Source organism: Herpailurus yagouaroundi, unplaced genomic scaffold, assembly GCF_014898765.1.
Source record: "Herpailurus yagouaroundi ecotype Mexico unplaced genomic scaffold, PumYag 161, whole genome shotgun sequence".
Lineage (NCBI taxonomy): Eukaryota > Metazoa > Chordata > Mammalia > Carnivora > Felidae > Herpailurus > Herpailurus yagouaroundi.
In genome coordinates, this window is record NW_024412402.1 from 21034100 (window position 1) to 21052905 (window position 18806).

Sequence of the window (18806 nt, forward strand, 5' to 3'; positions counted from 1 at the left end):
GAGCTATACACGGATTTGTGAGTGAGTGGGAAGCAGGCACCCCTCCGTCTGTGTTGTTTAAGGGTCAACTGTATATGAGTGTCCATTATAAAATCTTGGGACTTTGTCTATTATGAAGTCTTCTGTAGCTCTGAAATTTAAAAGTAAAAAAACGTTGAAGGGAAAGAAACAAAGCAGACACTGGTGGCATTAGTAAGAGCACTCTCTGTGAGGTCATAAGGTAAGAGCCATGAGGGAACGGAAAGAATGACTGAAAGAGACAGCTATCTATGGATACCTTTCAACAAGTTTAGAGATTAAAAGGCAAATGACAGAAGACAACAGAGGGGACAGATGGTTGAGGACTTTTTTTAGTCTGAGACCCCTGGTCGCATCCATAGGCTGAAGAAGAGCATGTGGAGTGAATAGCGAAATAATGTGAATCCACAGGACGGAAGGGATGGTTAACTGAGGAAAAAAGGTCCCAGAGGATGTAAAAGATGAAAGGATCACGAACACAGGTTAATCTTAAACAGAAGAAAAAACTCCTCCTTCCTCTGAGACAAGTAAAGTGGGTCAGAATGGAAATGAACACAGGGAGCTGGGGTGGAGGTTGGAAGTGGGAAGTGAGGAGTTTATGACACAAGATCCTTTATGAAACAGGAGGATATTTAAAACAGAATCAGGAAAGATAACCCAAGGTAAAAGAATACGGGAACACAATGACAGCTCAGAAAGAACTAACAACCATGGAACTGCAAACATCTGCAGCAACACTAGACCTGAAATAGGACAGTGGTCAGGGTGAAACACACAGGAATTCCTGTCTTGACATTCCTTGTCTGTATCCTCACCAGACAATCCTACTGTTTTGTGCTTGTGTAGTGCAAACACTACACAAGTCCCTGACAGAACCCCTCTAAAACCAGGCAAGCTCTACTGGAAGAGACAGTTTACTCCCACCTAAGGCCGCTGGCTGCAGGACACCTTTGCCAACTACAGAGGAGAATTCCTCTTTAAACCAATAACCCACCAAATGAGGGAATGCTAGTTTTAAAATAGCCGAGGTAATGAAAGATCTGCAATGATAAGCCTGTTCCCTCCAGGCTTTTGTAGCTATCACGTTGCCCAGTTTAACAAAACTCAAGAAGATGCACTGTACTTTCAGGACTGCCTGCCAAAGCAAAGTCACCCCAAAGAGGGGAGAAGAGGCTTCCCTCTGCTTCTCTCCATCGGAGAGCAAATGGTGGCTTAACAGTGGCCCCAAAACATTCTGCAATCCCCAGTGTAATAACAGATTCAAGCAAGGATCATCAATGGATGTTAAGCCACTGAGTAAACCAAAGGCTTTGGAGTAAGAGTAATATCACATGGTCCCAAAGTATTAATCCTACATTTTCCTTCTTAATTAGGAAGGAAAAAATATACTGTTACAAACAGTATGTCTGGCAGATACCACTTAACCAAGAGATCAAATGCATCATTACCAACACTGAAAAGCTGACATCACGTGCCTCCTGAAGTGATTGGGGCGAGGTAAAATTTCCCATTTAATATTTGTGGCAAAACGTTTAACCCAAATCTAATCATGAGAAAACAAGACAATTCCCCAGAAAGCGGGACATTTTACAATTCAAGTGCCCTGGACTCTTCAAAACTGTCAGTGTGTTTTGTATGGAACCACCCAAATAGCCAAAGCAATCTTGAGAAAGAAAAAAAAAAAAGCACAAAATATCACGTTCCTTTGTTTCAAACTACACAGTGAAACTACAGTAATCCAAACACTATGGGACTGGCACAAAGGACACACAGATCAATGGAACAGAACAGTCCAGAAATAAACCTTCAAATTATACAGTCTATTGATTTACAACAAAGAAAACAAAAATATACAATGGCAAAAAGACAGTCTCTTCAACAAATGGTGATAGGAAAACTGGACAGCTACATGCAAAAGAATGAAACTGGACCACTTTCTTACATCATATACAAAAATAAACTCCAAGGAGATTAAAAATTTAAATGTAAACATCAACACTCCTAGAAAAAAAACACAGGCAGTGAATTCTTGGGACATCAGTCTGAGCAATATTTTTTTGGTTCTCTCTCAAGCAAGAGGAACAAAAGCAAAAGATAAACAAATGAGACTACATCAAACTAAAAAGCAAAGGAAAGCAAAGGAAACCATCAACAAAACAAAAAGGCAACCTGCTGAATGGAGAATATATCTGCAAATGATTTATCCAATAAGGGGTTAATATCTGCATCATATAAAGAGCTCCTACAACTCAACACCAAAAAAAACAATCCAGTTAAAAATGGGCAGAGAACCTGAATAAATATTTATACAAAGAAGACATTCAGATGGCCAACAGATAAGTGAAAAAGATGTTCAACATCACTAATCACCAGGAAAATGCAAATCACAACCACAAGATACCTACACCTGTCAGAATGGCTATTATTGGGGCACCTGGGTGGCGCAGTCAGTTAAGCATCTGACTCTGGATCTCTGATCAGATCAAGATCATGATCTCACAGTTCCTGAGATCAAGCCCATGTTGGACTCTGCACTGACATCACAGAGCCTGCTTGGGATTCTCTCACTCTGCCCGTTCCGGCTCGTCCTCACTCACTCTCTCTCTCAAAATAAACATTTAGGTGGCTCAGTCAGTTGAGCATCCGACTTTGGCTCAGGTCATGGTCTCATGGTGAGTTCAAGTCCTGCATTGGGCTCTGTGCTGACAGCTCAGAGCCTGGAGCTTGCTTTGGATTCTGTCTCCCTTTCTCTCTGCTCCTCCCCTGCTCACTCTCTCTCTCTCCTTCAAAAATAAATAAACATTAAAAAAAATTTTTTAAACATTTAAAATTTAAAAAAGAATGGCTATTATCAAAAAGACAAGAAATAACAAGTGTAGATGAGGATGTGGAGAAAATGAAACCTTTGTGCACTAATGGTGGGAACGAAAGATGGTGCCGCCACTGTGGAAAATAGTATGGAGTTCCTCAAAATGAAGAAAAGAACTAGCATCCAGCAATTCCACTTTTGGGTATTTATATGAAGGGACTGAAAACACTAACTCAAAAGTGTATATGTATCCCTATGTGCACTGAGTCAAGCCATGGAAGCAACTTAGGTGTCCATCAGCAGATGAATAGATAAAGATAAATATATGGATAGACATTTTACATATACATAATGGAAATTATTACTCAGCTTAAAAAACAAATGAAATCTTGCCATTGAGACCACATGGATGGATGGACCTAGAGGATATTACGATTCCTAAAATAAGTCAGAGGAAGGCAAATACCATATAATTTTACTTTTATGTAAAATCTGAAAAACAAATGAGCAACTAAAAAAACAGACTCCTAGATATAGACAATGCGGTGACTGCCTTGTAGGGGGGCAAGGGTTAGGCTGTGCAAAACAGGGAAGGGGATTAAAAGCTACAAACTTCCAGTTATAAAATAAGACAAAAGGATACAATGTATATATAACACAAGAAATATAGCTAATAATATGTAATAACTTATATGGTGACAGATGGTACCTAGATGTATTATGGGGATTACTTCAGAATATACATACAGAATCACAATGTTGCACACCTGAAACTAACATTATATGTCAACTAAACTTAAATTGAAAAAAAAAAAACAAGTCATGCTTTTGAAAGACAAAGAAAAAAAGGCAGAGGGCCCCAGATTCAGGGAGCCAAGAGACATGAAATCCAACACAATACATGAACCTTGAAGAGATCCTGAATTGAAAGACCCACTATAAGGCACCTGGGTGGCTCAGTCACTAAGGATCTGACTTCGGCTCAGGTCATTATCTCACGGTTCATGAATTCAAGTCCCACATCTGGTGAGCACGAGCCCTGCTTCAGGTAAAACACAAGCTCCCCTTCAGGTGAGCCCCACTTTCTTTTTCTCCCTCTCTCCCTCTCTCCTTCCCTCCCTCCCTCTGGGGATTCTTTCTCTCTCTGCCCCTCTCACATGTGCCCTCTCTCTCAAAATATAAATAAATAAATAAGTGACCACTATAAAGAAGATTTAGGGAACAATTGAGAACACCTGAATGTGAGACAGTCTGTGATCTTATTTGCTCAGTGCAAAATTTCTTGGGTGTGGTAACGGGGCTGTGATTACACAGAATGTCCTTGTTAAAGGATACATACATGCTGAAGTGCCTAGCAGGAAAGTATCATGTTTTCTGCAGGAGAAAAAGGTGTATGTATGTGCGATGCACAAATACATACATCCACATATGTACATGTGGTCAAGTAAATGGTAAACTATTTCTAAGTTTTCTTAAAGCCTAGTCATAAAGGGTGCTGTAAGACACTAGTAATGTTTTATTTCTTGATCTGGGTTGTGGTTACACAGTTCTTACTACAATCAATCACTTATGATTTATGTTTCCTATGTAAGTTAAAAATTTTTACTGAAAAGAATGGCCTAGGCAAAGTATTGCACACAACCAGTCTCTGAGCCAGTATGTGTTCACAAAAATAAGTTCAATAAGTGAAGAAGGAGTATTCGTGTAAGAGAATGTGTTCCTACTTCTCCCACTCCTCTCAACAACAGAATGACAAGCAGCATACCTCGGAAAAGCTTCTGGGCAATGTGCAGAGGGTTCCCAAAGCGGAAGTTCTCCCCGCTGAACAGGGCTAGGATGAGCTGATTCTGCTGCTCGAGACTGTCTTCAGGAAAGTGAGGCAGAAACTGCTGGAGGTGTTCACGCTGAGACTCACTCAATACTTCCTGCCATGTTGAGAGGCTGACTACATCAAAGAATATTTCGGGCTAGGAGAATTCAGAAAAACAGGAGAAAAACAAGCTTTTAACTTTTCCTGTGAGCGGTAAAATATACAGAACAGAAAATTTACCATTTTATCCATTTTTAAGTGTACACCTCAGTGATATTAAGTACATTCACAGTGCTGTGTAAACATCACTGCATCCAAGTTCTTAAGTTTGTTTGAACCAAAGTGTCAATTATCTTCATTCAATGCTCAAATCTTAGAGAATAATAAAGACTACATATAAACCACTATCTTATACCCAACAGTAAATCATAATCCAGAGGAGGGGTGCCTGGGTGGCTCAGTCGGTTAAGTATCTGACTCTTAATTTCAGCTCAAATCATGATCACACAGTTGATGAGATCAAGCCCCAGGTCAGGCTATGCGCGGAGTGTGGAGCCTGCTTAGGATTCTCTCTCTCCCCATCTCGGTCTCCCCTTCTCTCTGTCTGTCTCCCCCCGACTCAAAATAAACAAACATTGTTTTAATGTTAAAAATAATCCAAAGGAAAAACAATCTCAGTAAAGAGAATTTCATTTCTGCCAACAAGGGGTATGATGGACAACTGAATTCAGCTTAAAATGAGGGGCAGCAAACAGTTAACATGGGAGAGAACTTGAGGAGTTGAGGTCACCTCACAAGAGAGACCAGCAGCAGGATGGTATACACATTGCCTGGAGGGGAAAACAAGCAATTACAATGTTGCTTCAGACGTGCTAATGTGCATATAAGCACATAGGAGAAGCACACTTCCCAGACTCTAGATGTCAGGGAACATATACCAGAGGAAGTGACATTTAAGGTAGTTAATTAAGGGATAAGGAAAGGGGAAAAAAAAGATGATGAGGCAGGAGAGTTAAAAGTCCACAGAGCAGGGGTGTCTGGCTGGCTCAGTCGGTAGAGCACGTGACTCTTGATTTCAGGGTCAGGAGTTCAAGCCCCACATCAGGCACAGAAATTACTTAAAAATACATAAATAAAAATTTTTAAAATCCACAGAGCAAAACCATAAAAACGTAAGAATTAATATGAAAGAAAGGACAGCAGTTACCTGAGGGGAGAATGAAGAGGGATGAGATGGGCGCTTGAATGATACTGCTTGAATGGGCCCATTCTACTTCTTAACCCAAGTAGTAGCTAGTTGGGTGTTTTATTACTGTTTCAATTGTATACATACTGTAGAAACATGGATTTTATATGCTCTTCTTATGATACATCTCACTTTTTTTCTTAAGTAGGTTCCATGCCCAACGTGGGGCTTAAACTCACGACCCTGAGATCAAGAGCCACACTCTCCACCAACTGAGCCAGCCAGGCGCCCCACATTTTACTTTTTTTATAATTAAAAGAGTTGAGGCAATGTATGGCTAGGACAAGAACACAAATGAGGGGGGGCAGCAGACAGAAGAAAAGAGGAGCAAGGGACCTATAAACGTGTTAAATACTTGTGACATTATCCTAAGGACAACAGAGAGCCACCAACGTAAGCAGGAGACAACCCAGAAATCCAACCACCTGGCAGGCATTTCTGCATTCATGTACCAATGCACCTCAGTATCCAAGATCTTCCCCTGTAAATCTATTTTTGCATACCACTTTATGCCTAGTATCTCAGTGTCGGGCAGAGAGTAGGTACTTCATAAAGTGTTTGCTGACTAAATGAATAACATGAAGAAATTTATTTGAAAGAGTAGGTATAGAAAGCATGGATGAGAAGGATATATATATCAACTTCAGTAATTGTTACTTCAGGTGGCAAAGAGAATAAATGGTGGCTTTAATTCTATCTACAATGTTTGACGTATTATGGAAGAAAAATCTGAACCAATTATAACTAAGTGAAATTATCTCCTAAAATTGGATAATGCACAAATAAATGTTTGCTAAATGACACTCTATACCTGTTCTCTATAAGTAAAACATGGCAAAATAAACAAGATAGTTAAATACATGTTTTGGCATACGTACTGCCTTGCATATTAATAAGCACTTAATAAGTAGTAGCCACCTTAATAATGATGCTGTTTACACAGCCTACCCGTGAAAGAGGCCAGAAGCACACAAATCTCCATGCACTATTAACTGACTACAGGGTTACTTTATTAACAGAGATAGTATGTTTGGGTTTTGTTTCATGATCCACAACGTGGGTAACCAATTTAATGTAAACACAACCATAATTTTGTCCTTAAAATATACAATTTCTTGTTAATTGGTCAAAATTGGTTAAAAACAGGGCTTCTATAATACTATCATACTGACATATTATTAAACATGCAGGATGTAGCTTATAGTTTCTTCTTTAATCAGAATGTTAAAAATTTTATGTTAAAAAAAGAGAGAGGGGGAGGGAGCCAAGATGGCAGAACAGCATGGAAAAAAGAGAGAGAGATCACTCTGAATGCAATATATAAAATGAAACCAAAGAGAGCACGAAAGACTGAAAACTTGTAGGGTGTGGAAAAGGTTTAGCATAGCAGTTATACACAAGGCGACAGAAAAAGGTGGTGGCGGTGCTACTACTTACATCCTCCAGAAGGTCCTCAGGCAGACTAACCCTGGTGCCCCCCAGGAGGCAGTCCTCCATAATACGTGTGCCATGGCCATCTCCACATGGACCCAGTTCCAGGGGATCCGTCAGCATATGGTCCAAGGAATCCATTGTTTATGTTCCACAGATAATCTAGACAAATATATATGCAGTCATACCTCTAGGTATACCGAAAGGCAGGAATCCAAGGGATCTGGCTGATATTAACACTCCTTCAGAAAATATTCTGGCCCAGAAAATAGTCAATCTCAAGTCTAGTTTTATACCTTATCCTCATACCCTAAGTGTAACTACACACCTCTGTACTCTTGTACCACTGCATTCTTATCTCAATCTTCAAACCTTTTCTAGTAGGTCTCTTACTGCTCAGAATGCTTCCAAATCTACAGAATTTCTTACACCTTCATTTTATATTTGAGCAAAATGAGACTTAGAGATTAAAGGATAAACAGATCAGAGTTCATAATTTAGACTTCTCAGGCCAATAATCTCTCCGCTATAAAATAATCTAACAGTTACTGTTTCGTTTTTTTAGTAATTCTTTGTTGTACTTTCACAAAGAAAAATCTCTGACAACCCATACAGACTAGTAAAGCTCAGACGCTAACAGTAAGTCATTTAATGAGGACCTATTAAGTCCAAGGCCTTTCATGTTTCTCATTTAATTCCTACAACTGTGTGAGACAGGGTTATCATATCTATTCTAGAAATATTAAAATTGAGGATCAAAGCAGACAAATAACTTGCCCAACCCCAGGGGTAGGACTGAAACTCAGGTTTGCCTGACTACAAACAGATATTCACTATACCTCCTGTATAAACTCTCAATTGAAATTGTGAAAAGGAAGCATGGTAATATGACTTTAGTCCACATAAACTCCGGGGCTTCCAAGCACTTGATCATGACAGCCAGTAAATTTAGTAGTCAATCTGACAACTAAAGGTCCATCTGATATTTATAACCATGTAAATGTAATGTTGTTTCTCCTTCCTATAATAACTGAACGCCGCTAGTCACCTTTAGAAATGTACATATTAACACATTTTCAGAGAGCATTTCCTTAGGCTAATGGCTAGAAATCAGCTGTACAACTGCCATAGGATTGAACAAAACTAACAGGACCACAGGGAGTTTGAAAGGAATCACTCTACAAACATTTGCTAATCCCATTCTCTCTCCTATTCCTACCTCTCTCCTATACCTACCTAACAAGCGCATTAAAATGGAATCTAAAAACAGACTTAACAGTCAAAATGCCAAACTTCTAGCTTAATCTCGGTGAAGTTAGGCAAATCTTACCTTGCCGAGTGTCAATTTCCTTATCTGGAAGACAAAGAGGGGTTGTACCAGGTCCTGTGTACTATTTCCAATCTTGGAATCCTACAATAAATAATCTCCAGATGGGTAACAGTTTATATGATTTAATGCAGTCATGTAAACACAGTATTGTAATGAATTGATTCCAAAATCCTTAAATGATAAAAAAACAGAACTGTAATACTACTAAAGTAAGCATCTTCCCACAAATTATTTCAAGTTATCTTTTAGAGATTTCAGATTATGTAAAGATACAGCAGGAAGATAAGTGTTGAACAAAGCAGATGGTCTCCAAGCAATTGTACTCCATCACCTTTCAGTACATGGAGAATTACAACATCCTGAACATTCTTGGTGCCTAAATAACCCAAGCAGGTGAGAAAGCACATGACACATGAGTTTAACAAAACTTTAAAACACAAAAAAAAATTTCTGCAGCAGCAACCGATGTTCAGAGTAGGGTCCTCTTTACAGAATTGACATAAAACAGGGTAATAACTGCAAAGCCAATGTTCTACCGGACTCTTAGGAAGAGGATCGCCCGTTTCACAACTTTGTTCACAGTTTCTTCAACTACCATGGAGGTGTAGCTAAATTTAATCTATCTGGGCGGCAACCTTTGTCCTGCTACTATTCAGAACAGGATCCCAAAATACAAAAAGCAGGTAGTTGCCAGAGGATTTGAACCCCGGAAGCCAAGGATTTCTAAATCCTGTGGCGTCCTAGCCCCCTTAACTAGACCCGGAAGGCGTCTACCAAGGGCCTTTTCTCTGTACCTGGGCTAGCCTGGCCTCCTGGACCCTCCCGAACGCAGAAGCTAAACCCGTGGCTGTTTCCGGAGCAAAAGCTCTCTCCAAATCCGCCGCCCCAGCAGCAAGTCCCTCCCTAGCCAACCCCGCCCTGCCCAAGGCCCGGGTCCCGCCCCTCTAAGCTGCACCTCAGCGCCCACGGCCCCTCCCCCACACCGTGCCTAACCCTAACCCCCACCCACCCGGCCGCCCGGCTCCCAACACGCTCGTTCCCCGGTCCCTGGCCCACAGGAGCCGAGAGCCTCAGAGGCCCAGCCGCTCCCTCCCCCGGCTCCCGGCTCCACTTTAACCCTTTCACCGCCCCGGGCCCGCCCTCACCTGAGCCGCAGGCGCGGGTCTCCCTACCCGCAGCGCTTCTCGGCCCGCGGGCTCCTGGACGCGCTCGCTCCCGCAAGGCGTCTCGGTGCGCGCACGCTCTGGACTCGGGCGGCGGAAGGGGCGGGGTTTTGCGGGGCGGGGCCTGTAGAGTGCCGGGGCCTGTAGAGTGCCGGGGGCGGGGCCGCGCGGGGCGGGGTCTGGGGCAACGCGAGCCAGCGCTGCTGTATATTGGGCTGCAGTTTGCAAGCTGCCTGTTGGTCTCACCTGGCTTGGAAGCTGCCAGTGTCCGTCCGTAGTCTACCTGGCTGCGAAATGAGGCCCATGAATGAGTGAATGCAATTTTATTAGCCAACGTTTGCAGAGAGCCCTTGCTCCAGACACTGTGCTAAGCACTTTCTATCCCCTATCTTTGTACTACGGCTGTGTGCTCTTATGCACTATTCTCATTTTACAGCTGGGAAAATCAGTTTCTTGAGTTTCAGTGAGGAGAACGCAGACTCGGAGCCTGTGCCCCTGCGTGTCCTCATATCTTCCTCCTGTCCCTGGACCGCTGACTTTCGGAAAGAAAGTACACACGTCGAAGAAATACATTTAAATTTAAACTAGATAACGTTCTTGTTAAGAATGTAGGTCCCTTTCGTATTCACCAGGTCTTATTTAGAACAGCTTCAGACTACTTAATCCACAGCTACTCCCACCAATGTTGTAGAAACCATACTCAGCTCTCTCTACTGGATGGAAATGTCAGGAAAGCTGGCAGGCCAAACTAATGTTCCTCCCTTGATGGAAAACAGCGGTTTCCAAACAAAGCCCAGTCTTTGCTCCCCTGCTAGCTGCCCACCTACCCTTAGTCCCTGCCACTTAGACCATGGGAAAGTTCTTGAATTAGGAACCACCAAGTAAAAGGGCAGGGGAACACCATTCCATAGTTGTCATCCCTAAGTTCCCTTATGTTGGGTCTCTGACCAGACCCTGACCTGAGTAAACCAGAGTGAAAACACCGTAATAATATTTAAAAAAAAAAAAAAAAAAATTAACCATCTCAGTAGCTTCACACATACAAACAAGGAAGATGTTTATTAAAAAAAAATATTTATTAATTTTTACACCTGCTGAGTAGCACAAGACTATTAACACTATAACTCACTGAATGTACAATAAATGTTCACATTTAAATAACAGGATAGGGTCAACATTTTCAACCTGTGGGTCAGCTTTAGCATCTCATGAAGTGCTTTTTAGCCCTAGATATCTTGAGAGTTTTTTGAAAGGATAATTCCAAATCAGAAAACAATTCAAGATCAAAACAATAGGTTTTTCCAGAATAGGAATTTTACATGATGAAATGTCTATTTATGTGGGCACAAATCAAACAATAAAAATGTAAAATCTATACGTAACCTACTCTGAAATTTTCACACTGCACTGATTGAAGTTTAGAGTGCCAATGCGTCTGAAGAGAGGCCACAATATAAACATTGGCTACACACATTTTTCCCCCATATATTGGTCTTCAGATGGCTTTAATCTACCATCTCTTCAAATCCAAGTCCTTTTGAAAATCTATCAACTTGGAATGAATGTGCAGAATACCTGATCTTAAAGAAGTGTTGTTTGGCTTTACTGCCACCTGCATCTCTGGTTGATACAAAATAGTTTCAGATCCTTTACTTACTCCACATAAGGACAAAAAAAAGTAAAAAAAAAATTAAAATTAAAATAAAAAAAAAAACTTAGATGGCAAAGAAACAGAGAGGTCCTTCCAAAGTATTTTCTTCTGTGTATTTTACAACTTGAAATAACTGGCATAAAATGAACATTCCGTTCAGTGACAGATTTCTATTTTAATCAATAAGTTATTCTTGAGGGAAGGGGAGGTACCTTGCTGGTTCAAATTAAAAAGGACCCAACAGGGCCAAATGTAAGGTGTAAAAATTAAACTGGACCTTTGGCAAAGTCTAATATTCCTCACCTAGTCTTTCTAGATCGGACACTAAGATATTTACAATCATTACACTGTGGGACTTTGGGACCCAGAGTCTCTGTTTTGTGACTCAGGGTCAATATTTTCTATTGAAAACATCGACATTACCTCTTTGTTACCAAAGAGAGAGTCCATCCCTAGTTCCTACACATTTATCAAGTAACTTTCTCATATTCTCTTAGTGCCCAAATTTTCAGGGATAACTGAATGGATGAGGTCTCAAAAATAAAGTGCAAAATCTACATATTAGTAAAGTTATTTCAACAGAATTGTTTCCTTTCCAGGAAGGTATCTTTACTGTGATGAAGCCTATACTTTTAATTCACAGAATGAGTTTTTACCCAGAAGTGTAAATAAAATAGATTAGCTAACTTCATTTGAAATTGAAGTTAGGTCTTTCTATTCTGGAGTGGTAAGTTCTATCACACAATAAGTAGTCTAAAAATGCGTTAGTATGTCACAAAAAGTTGTTAAAATACATTCTGATTTCTGCGATGTTTTATGTGTACAATTGGAATGTACAGTAAAATGAAGGGAAATACTTTCTCCCCATTGAATTCATAGTTAACAAGACTGCAAACAGGAAGACATGTAAAAAAAAAAAAAAAAAAAGAAAACAAAACTGTCACTGAGCAGATTTTTTCCCTCTCCCAAATGACAGTGTAAGATACATAAAGATTAGATTTCTTCCATATCCCTTATAATTGCCTTGACATATAAATGGTCCCAATATTTCTATTTTTCCCCTAAGTGTGAAGGTGGTCATCTTATCAAAAGGTCCAGATGAGTTATAATATGCAGAAGTTAAAAGTGTTAAGAAATAAGGAGGGCCACTTTTCCATCCAACCTTAAAGAATGTTCATTTTAAGACAGCATGAGAAGTATTAAAATACACTGAATGATGTGAGTTGAATGTACACCTGGTAAGATCAAGGAATTCATCCTTCACCAGTGAATGGTAAATGGATCCTGCAAGGCAGGACAAGGCTTCAGTGCTTTCCACTTTATCTATACATAATTATCTTAGTAATTTTTCTTGGTACCGATATCTTGAATACCTCCTTCTTAATACACCACAACCAGAGAACAGGAGGCAAAGCTTTAATGTAGGAGTTCAAATTCTGCTGACATCAAACAAACCTTTTCTCTTACAGGGAGTCTACCATTGTAGACTAAGAAAGTAACTTCTATCAGAACAGGAGGTTCTGGCCTAAGCTGCTGAAGGCCAGCATCTGTGCAAAGCACTACCAGTAATGGCCTGCCAACAGTTTTCCCAAAGAGGCAAGTCGTTTTGTTTTGTTTTGTTTTGATCAGCAATAAGAAAAATCTAGACAACAATTTTTCCTTCAGAACATCACTGTCAAACCTATTCATCATTTTTATTTTCATATTCAATAGGCTCCCTTTGTTAAATTACTGAAAATGCAAACTCAGAAGATGAAGCAGTTCTGACCTAATGAAATGCCCCTCTCCTATGGTGCCACGGCGCGGAATTAAGAAGTCCAGTGGCCATGAACTTGGCACATCCTTTCTCCACCTTTGGTACAAACGTGATACACCACTTAATATTTCCACAAAGGAAAAGTAAGGCCCACCAATGTATTAAAAAAAACAACTCAAGAGCAAGGCAAAGTCTCTCCACCTTGAAATCCACTTTCCGCTTAAAGGTCTCCATTCCATGGCAGAAGTTCCTAGGGTTTGAAGAGTCATTTTGGTAAAGATGACCTTGATAAAAGAAGCCCTGGGGTGTGTACAGTGTCAAAACTGTGGTTTCCAAATTCTTGAGTGAATGATAAATCTTAAAAAAGAGTTCCAACTGTTGGAAGCTTTCAGACTTCTGAATGAGAAAAGACATGATGTGACTGCTGGATTCTAGCTCCAGGGTGGAAGTTAAGGTTTAGTGATATGCACTTCACTGCTCCCATTCCCGTTGGTGGTGGCTGTAATGATGTACTGTGTGGGCGGCTGTTGGCTGGTGGTCTGGGGGTCCAAGTCACCGTGTGCGGCTGGCTGAACCTGGACTCCCGCAGAGAGAGCAGAAGCTTGCTTTTCCTCCAATTCTGGTTGACCTTCTGATAACACATAATGACCCTAGAACAGAAAACAAACAAACAAACAAAAGATCTTTAGAAATCTGAGGTCTAAAACTGGTGGGGAGGTTCTTGGTGGAAAGAGAAAGAAGGAATAGGAAAGGAGATGTTACAAAGTAACACCAAAATAGACACCTATGTTAGATGTTTTATGTAAGTGCTTTAGAGGGGATGGATCAGAGTAAGAGACTACAAAGGTAATTTAAAGGAGCGCTTTGATTGTTCTACCAAATGAGATAGTGAAGAGCTTCAGGTACAGAAATTTGCATCATGACAGCAATCTATGTAGCAAAGGAAAACACGTGCTATTGTACTACTCCTAAGAATTTTGAAAGTCATAAGATTGCTGTCTGTAGATTAATTTTTTGTTTTTTGTTTTTTGTGAGTTTCTTTGCTAGAGTAATACAAAATACATCACAGAAGAGATAAAGTTTCCTTAAAGAGGCAGAATGGCTCCCAAGACCAGTAGTCAGGGTCAGAGGTTCCTAGACTTCAGAATTTCATAGATGAGCAAATTAAAAGTAATAATAAATATTCCCAAATTTTATTTTACCAAGTAAAGTCATTTTTAAGACACTAACTGTCAAATGAGAGAAATTTTAACACTCAAAAGCATAGGAAGAATACAATCGCAGAATGAAGTCCCTTACATTGAATAAATTTAGCTTTATGGAAATATGCATTGTCATTATTCTTTCTCTGATCATGAAACCTTCACAGACCTGGAGCTAGCTAGTCCCTTAAGTTAACATTTTTAAAGAAAGAATGTGTCCATTGGTAGGGTGATTGGTCTGCTATATAGGCTAGAAAAAAGAAGTCACAGAAGAAAGCCCAGACAGTAGCCTTTCCAAGCACTATCCAGAACAAAAGCCATAGCCAAATAACCATTTGTTATATCTAGGGCCATGTGCTCTGAGTGCACACTCATCAATCTCTGATAATGATCTGGTTTCCCATGTGGGTCTTTCTCTAACAGGAAGGGGGCTGTTTCTCCACTTAGGGTCAATGAACTACTAGGTGGTCCACAGGTAGGTTTTAGAAATTCTACAAACCCTGGAAAATGTACCTTAAATGTATGTGTGTCTCTGTGTGTGTGTGTGTGTGTGTGTGTGTGTGTGTGTGTGTCTGTGTGTGTGTATTGTGGCAGGGAAAGGGGAACATCCTTGGCTATAATCAGGTTCTGAAACGAGTTCCTGGCCAAAGAAAGGTAAAGAGTCAGTGGGTCCCATAGGCAGTAAAAATTTCACTGATTATGCCAGCGAGACTATTCCATTTTATATTAGTTATGGTCTTCACTGACAATAGTGTTACTCTGGATTTATACATCTCTCCTAAGACTAGGGAATGTGAGTTTGTGTGCTGAGAAATGGGTAAGCTCTGAGCATGCTCTGGGAAAAACAATCAGGTTTTTGAGGCCACTAGACTACCCTGCTGCTCTCTGAGACTTCTTGGGAAACAGTCTTTCCTGGAAGACTTCCCAATATCCCTAGCCACATACAAGTATAATTCTTAATTTAAATTTATATACTCTGTTTTCTAATTACTTAGAGGCAAGCCAGAACAAACCAGTGAAGACAAAAACAGAGATAGCAGATACAATCAACACTGACCTGCCTAATCTAAATATAACAAGATAATTCATGGCAATGTTTTTCACCAGGAAGGGGATTGAATGTTTAAAAGAGTTCAGGGGCACCTGGATGGCTTAGTCAGTCAAGTGTCTGACCTCGGCTCAGGTCATGATCTCATGGTTCGTGCGTTCAAGCCCTGTGTCGAGCTCTGTGCTGACAGCTCTGAGCCTGGAGTCTTCTTTGGATTCTGTGTCTCCCTCTCTCTCTGCCCGTGCACCACTCGCACTCTGTCTGTCTCTCTCAAAAGTAAATAAACATTTTTTTTTTAATTTTTAAAAACAACAAAATAAAATAAAGTATTTTAAAAGTGGGACCCCTGGGTAGTTCAGGCCCTGCATTCAGTCAGTTAAATGTCCAATTCTTGATTTTGGCTCAGGTCATGATCTCACAGTTTGAGGGATGAAGCCCCACATTGGGCTCTGCGCTGTCAACACAGAGCCTGCTTGGGATTCTCTCTCCCCCTCTCTCTCTGCCCCTCCCCATCTTGTGTGCATGCTCTCTCTCTCTCTCAAAATAAATAAATAAGCTTAAAAATAAATTAAAAAAATAAAAATAAAATAGTTTAAAAGAGCTCCATAATATTAATTTTATTATTTTCTCCCAACCCAGTTGAGGACCAATAGTCATGAATACTCTCCACAAAGCACATAAAAAGGCAATCAATTGTGAATCTGTATGTATATGGACCTGGGAGGTTCATTATAGTTATTAATTGCATAGGTATTTATTGAGCATTTGCTATAATCCAGCCTCCTGTGTAAGGCACTGAGAATAAAGAGATAAACACCAAGACACAGCTTTCAAGGAATTCATTGTCTGCTAGGAAAAGATAGACAGTAAATCAATAATTTAAACAAATTAAAACAAGGGTTATAATATAGCATAAGGAGTCATGGGAATACAGAGGAGGTATTTCTAACTCAGATATGGGAAGCTAAGGAATAGGAAATAGAGGCAAGGGAGACTGGTGCAGTACGATGGACAGGAAAGCCCTCATCAGCAGGTAACTTACCGGCGTAACTGCCTTCACTTGGCCAGTGGTGACAGGAGTGGCCACACTGCTGTCTGTAATCACAAACTGACCTGGGGGAAGCGTCATCATTTGAATCTCTGATGCTGAAAAACAGGAAATATCCATATTTCAGTGGTCTCAGATTTTAATACAAGCTGTAGAAACAAATACCTAACCAGTGGCCACATTCCCCATTGAGACATTTTCATGTATTTGCTTGCTGTGAGAATTTTATAATGATATGATTTCTTGATATTCTGATAAGAATGATCATAGGAGGTTAGCAAAGAATTATCAAATATCAGAAACAATCAATGCATCACCCCCAAATGAGCCTTTGAATATCCATAAAACAAAATATTCAATGATTTTTTTAAAACCTTGAAATAAGTTGCAAAGGTTTACCTCTTAGCTCCATATTTTTATCTTTTATATTCAGATTTGAATCACTGGCAAATGTATCCACTATTGCCTAGTAATCACAATGTAATCTAACTAGAATTCTATTACACCGCAGTGTTATTAAAGCAAATTAAAAACAAAGTTCACCCTAGCATCCAGTTGATGGTCTTTATATAATATTTTCCTTTAAAAGGACCCAAAGCTTCTGGCTTCTGGCTAATTCCCGAGCTGGTGCAGGAAACCTTCTAAGATGAGCCCAGAACATGAGATCATACCAGCATGCAAGATGTTATAAAAGACTATGAAGGGGGCACCTGAGTGGCTCAGTCAGTTAAGCAACTGACTTCAGCTCAGGTCATGATCTCACAGACCATGAGTTCAGGCCCTGCATTGGGCTCTGCCCTGACAGTTTGGAGCTCAGGGCCTGGGGCCTGCTTCAGATTCTGTGTCTCCCTCTCTCTCTGCCCCTCCCCCACTCATGCACGTGTGCTCTCTCTCTCTCGCTCACACTCAAAAATAAATAAAAAATAAAAAATGTTTTAAAAAGACTACGGAGTCATATAGAAAAGACACAGAGGCCAATTTGAAGATGCTCCCATTGGCCAAGGATGGCATAATCTTAGCATCAATAAGGGTAACAATGGTTTGAAACATATCCAATGTGTTGAAATTCATGAGAACACAATGATACTAAGATACACACACATACCCCTCATTAGTCACCTTGGATAATACTAGGAAATAACTTATTATTTTGAAAATTGGTAAATGAAGGAGATGAACTGGATATTTAAGTGTAAAACTGTACTTTCCTGTGCAAACTGTACCTCAGAATCATCTGTTAAGACAAAAACTTTTTCTTTACAGAAGTTTCCTAGCTGATAAGTGAGTGAAGAATGATAGAATCAGAATATGACAACTTTATGATTCCTAATGAAATAGTGGAACCAAGGAAAAAGACAGACAACCAAACATTATGTGCCTCCTGATGAAAGTACACACCACCAGCCATAAATATCTTATGGCAAAAAACTGAACCTGAATTTGATTGAGCCTCCAGTCAACAGGAAATAAAAGGGACAGAAGAAAGCATCTTAAATGATAATTTAGGAATGCCAACAGCAAAATCCAGAATGTGAGAAATTCTACCAAATGACTCAGTTTCTTCAACACAGAAGTTGCAACTTAAAAGAGAGAGAACACAAACATTAAAAAAAACAAAAACAAAAAACAAAAAACAAAACTCAAGGGGTGGCTGGCTCAGTCAGTGGAACAGGTGACTCTTGATCTAGGGGTTGTAGGTTTGAGCCCCACATTGGGTATAAAGAATACTTAAAAATTAAAATCTTAAAAAGGACTCAAAAGAAATAACAAATTGCAATGCTTGAGACTTATTTGGTACCCAATTTGAACAAACAAATTATTAAAAGAAAAATTACGAGACAGTAACAGAAACATGAACACTGGGTATTTGATGGTTATTAAAGAATTGCTGTCATTTATTTCTAGCTTTGAGAACAGTACTGGAGTTGTGTTTTAGAAAATATTTATGGGGGCGCCTGGGTGGCTCAGTCGGTTGAGCGTCCTACTTCAGCTCAGGTCACGATCTCGTGGTTCACGAGTTTGAGCCCCGCGTCGGGCTCTGGGCTGACAGCTCAGAGCCTGGAGCCTGCTTTGGATTCTGTGTCTCCATCTATCTCTGCCCCTCCCCTGCTCATGCTCTCTCTCTCTCTCTCTCTCTCTCTCTCTCTCTGTCAAAAATAAATAAAACATTAAAAAAAATTTTTTTTTAAAAAAGAAAATATTTATGGATGAAATAATATGGATTATTATATAGTTGGAGGTCTAGGAAAGAATGATGGGGGGTACAGAGGAGACAAGATTGACTCTGAGTTGAT

General features: G+C 40.0%; 2 protein-coding genes across 8 annotated transcripts in view; both read right to left on the minus strand.

The window, feature by feature from the left end:
- NFRKB (nuclear factor related to kappaB binding protein) overlaps positions 1 to 9900 on the minus strand; it is a 42806-nt gene extending 32906 nt beyond the window's left edge. For all 3 annotated transcript variants that reach the window (XM_040483534.1, XM_040483533.1, XM_040483532.1), the window contains exons 1-4: positions 9790 to 9900; positions 8645 to 8725; positions 7321 to 7476; positions 4593 to 4794 (exon numbers count right to left, since the gene is read on the minus strand). In XM_040483534.1, the coding sequence (XP_040339468.1) occupies positions 4593 to 4794; positions 7321 to 7455 (337 nt within the window). In that variant the 5' untranslated portion in view covers positions 7456 to 7476; positions 8645 to 8725; positions 9790 to 9900. The remainder of the gene's footprint in view (positions 1 to 4592; positions 4795 to 7320; positions 7477 to 8644; positions 8726 to 9789) is intronic.
- Positions 9901 to 10860: 960 nt separating this feature from the next.
- PRDM10 (PR/SET domain 10) overlaps positions 10861 to 18806 on the minus strand; it is a 99950-nt gene continuing 92004 nt past the window's right edge. For 4 of the 5 annotated variants that reach the window (XM_040483538.1, XM_040483536.1, XM_040483539.1 and 1 more), the window contains 2 exons: positions 16507 to 16610; positions 13664 to 13864 (listed from right to left, as the gene is read on the minus strand). In XM_040483538.1, the coding sequence (XP_040339472.1) occupies positions 13664 to 13864; positions 16507 to 16610 (305 nt within the window). Of the gene's footprint in view, positions 13865 to 16506; positions 16611 to 18806 lie in introns of all 5 variants that reach the window. The other variant, XM_040483535.1, reaches the window with a different exon arrangement.